This window comes from Crocodylus porosus, unplaced genomic scaffold (assembly GCF_001723895.1).
Source record: "Crocodylus porosus isolate Cpor-Errol unplaced genomic scaffold, CroPor_comp1, whole genome shotgun sequence".
Lineage (NCBI taxonomy): Eukaryota > Metazoa > Chordata > Crocodylia > Crocodylidae > Crocodylus > Crocodylus porosus.
Genome location: NW_017728915.1, coordinates 6908619 through 6910863, shown reverse-complemented (window position 1 = coordinate 6910863; position 2245 = coordinate 6908619). Strand labels below are relative to the sequence as shown.

At 55.5% G+C, this 2245-nt stretch overlaps 1 protein-coding gene across 1 annotated transcript in view; it reads left to right on the top strand.

Moving 5' to 3' along the window:
• Positions 1-1140: 1140 nt before the first annotated feature.
• BCAR1 (BCAR1, Cas family scaffolding protein) overlaps positions 1141-2245 on the top strand; it is a 42139-nt gene continuing 41034 nt past the window's right edge. The window contains exon 1 of the mRNA XM_019535411.1: positions 1141-1224. Within this exon, the coding sequence (XP_019390956.1) occupies positions 1141-1224 (84 nt within the window). The remainder of the gene's footprint in view (positions 1225-2245) is intronic.

The window sequence follows — 2245 nt, the reverse complement described above, 5'->3', positions numbered from 1 at the left end:
ACATTGGATTTTATTTTTAAAAAGCCCAGATTTGTATTTTTGTGCAAGCTGTGAGTTTGGAGCCCTGCTGGAGGGGGAGAGACCAGAAGTCTAACTAGGCAGGGGGGAAATGAGACGCCAGAAAGAACGGAGGTGGCCCCTGCTGCTGCTGGGAAGCACAGAAATTGTTTGGCCTCTGGGAAGGACGCTTTGAAGATTGTCTCTGTGGCGACAAGCGCTAGATTCAGGGTTTAAGAAATCAAGCTGAGATTGCCTTTAGCCACCCAGAGACAGGGACAGAGCCACTGCCATTCTCCAGGGCTGTGACATCACCTCTGTCCCCTGCCCTCTACAATCCACTCTCTTTTTAAGCTTCTCTCCCATCTCCCTGGAAGCCCCTAGCTGCCCTCTCTGCTCATGCTTCCTCTTCCCTCCTCCTGCAACAGGCATGGGGGAGGGAGGAATTTGCAACACTGATTGAGATGTGGCTTCCTCTGGGAGCAGCTGTAGCCTCCTGCTCTTTTCTGGTTCCCAAGCTTGCTGTGTCAAGGCTGTGCTTTGTGCCCGCCCGCATTGGGCCGGAGCTGATCCCAAATGCTGAATCCCGGAAGCTCGAAATCGCCCCCTTTGGCAGCACAGTGTGTAGGAGCAGGTAAAGCGAGAACTTTGGGATTAGCTTGGTTCTTGTGACAGTAAGGGGAAATCTTGTGCGTCCAGGCAGGAACTGTGCATGCATCCCCTGTACAGCTCTTCAGGTCCCTCACTCCTGCTACGGACCCCTGCTTTTCCAGCTCTGCCAGGGCCTGGGACCCCCACCTGGTGACCCCTTTTTGCAGAACCTCAGGGATCCAAAGTTCATCCTTGGTGTGAGACTAGGGTAATGTTGTGAGGGTTTGGTTGCCTTCATCCAGAACATGGGATAGGGGTCACTTCCTAGGATTATATAAGGGCATGTTTCACCTACCAGGCTCCCTGCCCTTGGTGGCAACCTTGTCTCTCCTGCTGTCCTGAGTCTGAGGCTGTGGGTGTATTGTACTACGAGCCCCACGTTTTCCAGGGCTGCTCTGTGACTGTGGTGCACAGAAGGGGCCGGGGTGTTTCTTCCTATATTGGAGCTGGCAGTATCACTTCTGACTTACGGGGCTTCAAACTGTGTAGGGTATGGTTTCTGAGGTTCGGAAGGTCTCCCCTCCGTCCCCCGAGTGGTGGATTCCAGCTAAGGCCCGGGTGGTGCCCCGGTGGCTGGTGAGCGGTGGGGGAGGAGCTGAGCTCACTGTTATTTCCTAACGGCTCTCAGCAGAAGTGCTCTGCATTCCTTCCCTTCCCTTCCCTTCCCGGCTGGCTCCCTGATCCCATAACGTGATGCATTATTTTGAACAGCCACATGGGAAGGCGGGCCATGGAGCCTAGCCCTGTGGTTCCCCAAGCCTGGCATCTCACAGCAGCCCATCTTGACTGGCCCTGGGTTTCCATAATGGGTGAATAACCCCCGGCCAGAGCATTGCTGGAGGTGCTGTGTGCAGTGAGTCAGCCGGGAGCAGGGTGACTGTGTGCATTGCAGAGCACTGAGGCGTCTCTTTCCATTGTTGGCCTCTGAGCGCAGGGCTCAGTTATATTTGGAAGCCTGACAAATGTGTCACAGGGGCCTGAGGAGTTCAGGAGAGATTTACTCTCCGTGGCCCCTGGATCGTTGAGCAAGCACAGGAAATTGCTGCCCTGGGCAGAAGCTGCTCTATGCCCTGGGTCACCAAGGTGCGGATTAGAGTCCAGGCCCCCTAGGCAGCGCCGGGGGCAGCTGGCAGCCCATCGATTCTGGGCTGCTGCTAAATACCCCTGCCCCTGCTCCAGCTCTCTTCATGGGGAGTTGTAGATTCTCACTAGGCCTGTGCAAAGCAGCTAGTATTCGCTTCGGATTCGGCCAACCTGAGGGACAGCGATTCAATTCGGCGATTCAAATCACTGTTCCGATTTAATTCAACCAAATCTCCAAATCAGCCAAACCAGGCCCATCCCCTGCCCCTCCCAGCTCGGCAATGGCTGCCCCAGCTCCTGGCACTTTTTAAAAAAAAAAAAAGAGCCCAGACTCAGTGGGTGCTGCTGGGCGAGGGACAAACCCTGCTGCTCCCCACTGCCCCACACTGCATGGGGGGCTCTGCATGAGCCCCTCAACACCCCCCTACTTGCTCTCCCAGCCCCCACACGGGTGCTCTGCCTGGGCCAGCTCTGACCCTTTTAAAAAAAAAAAAAACAAACCCCTGGACTCCCC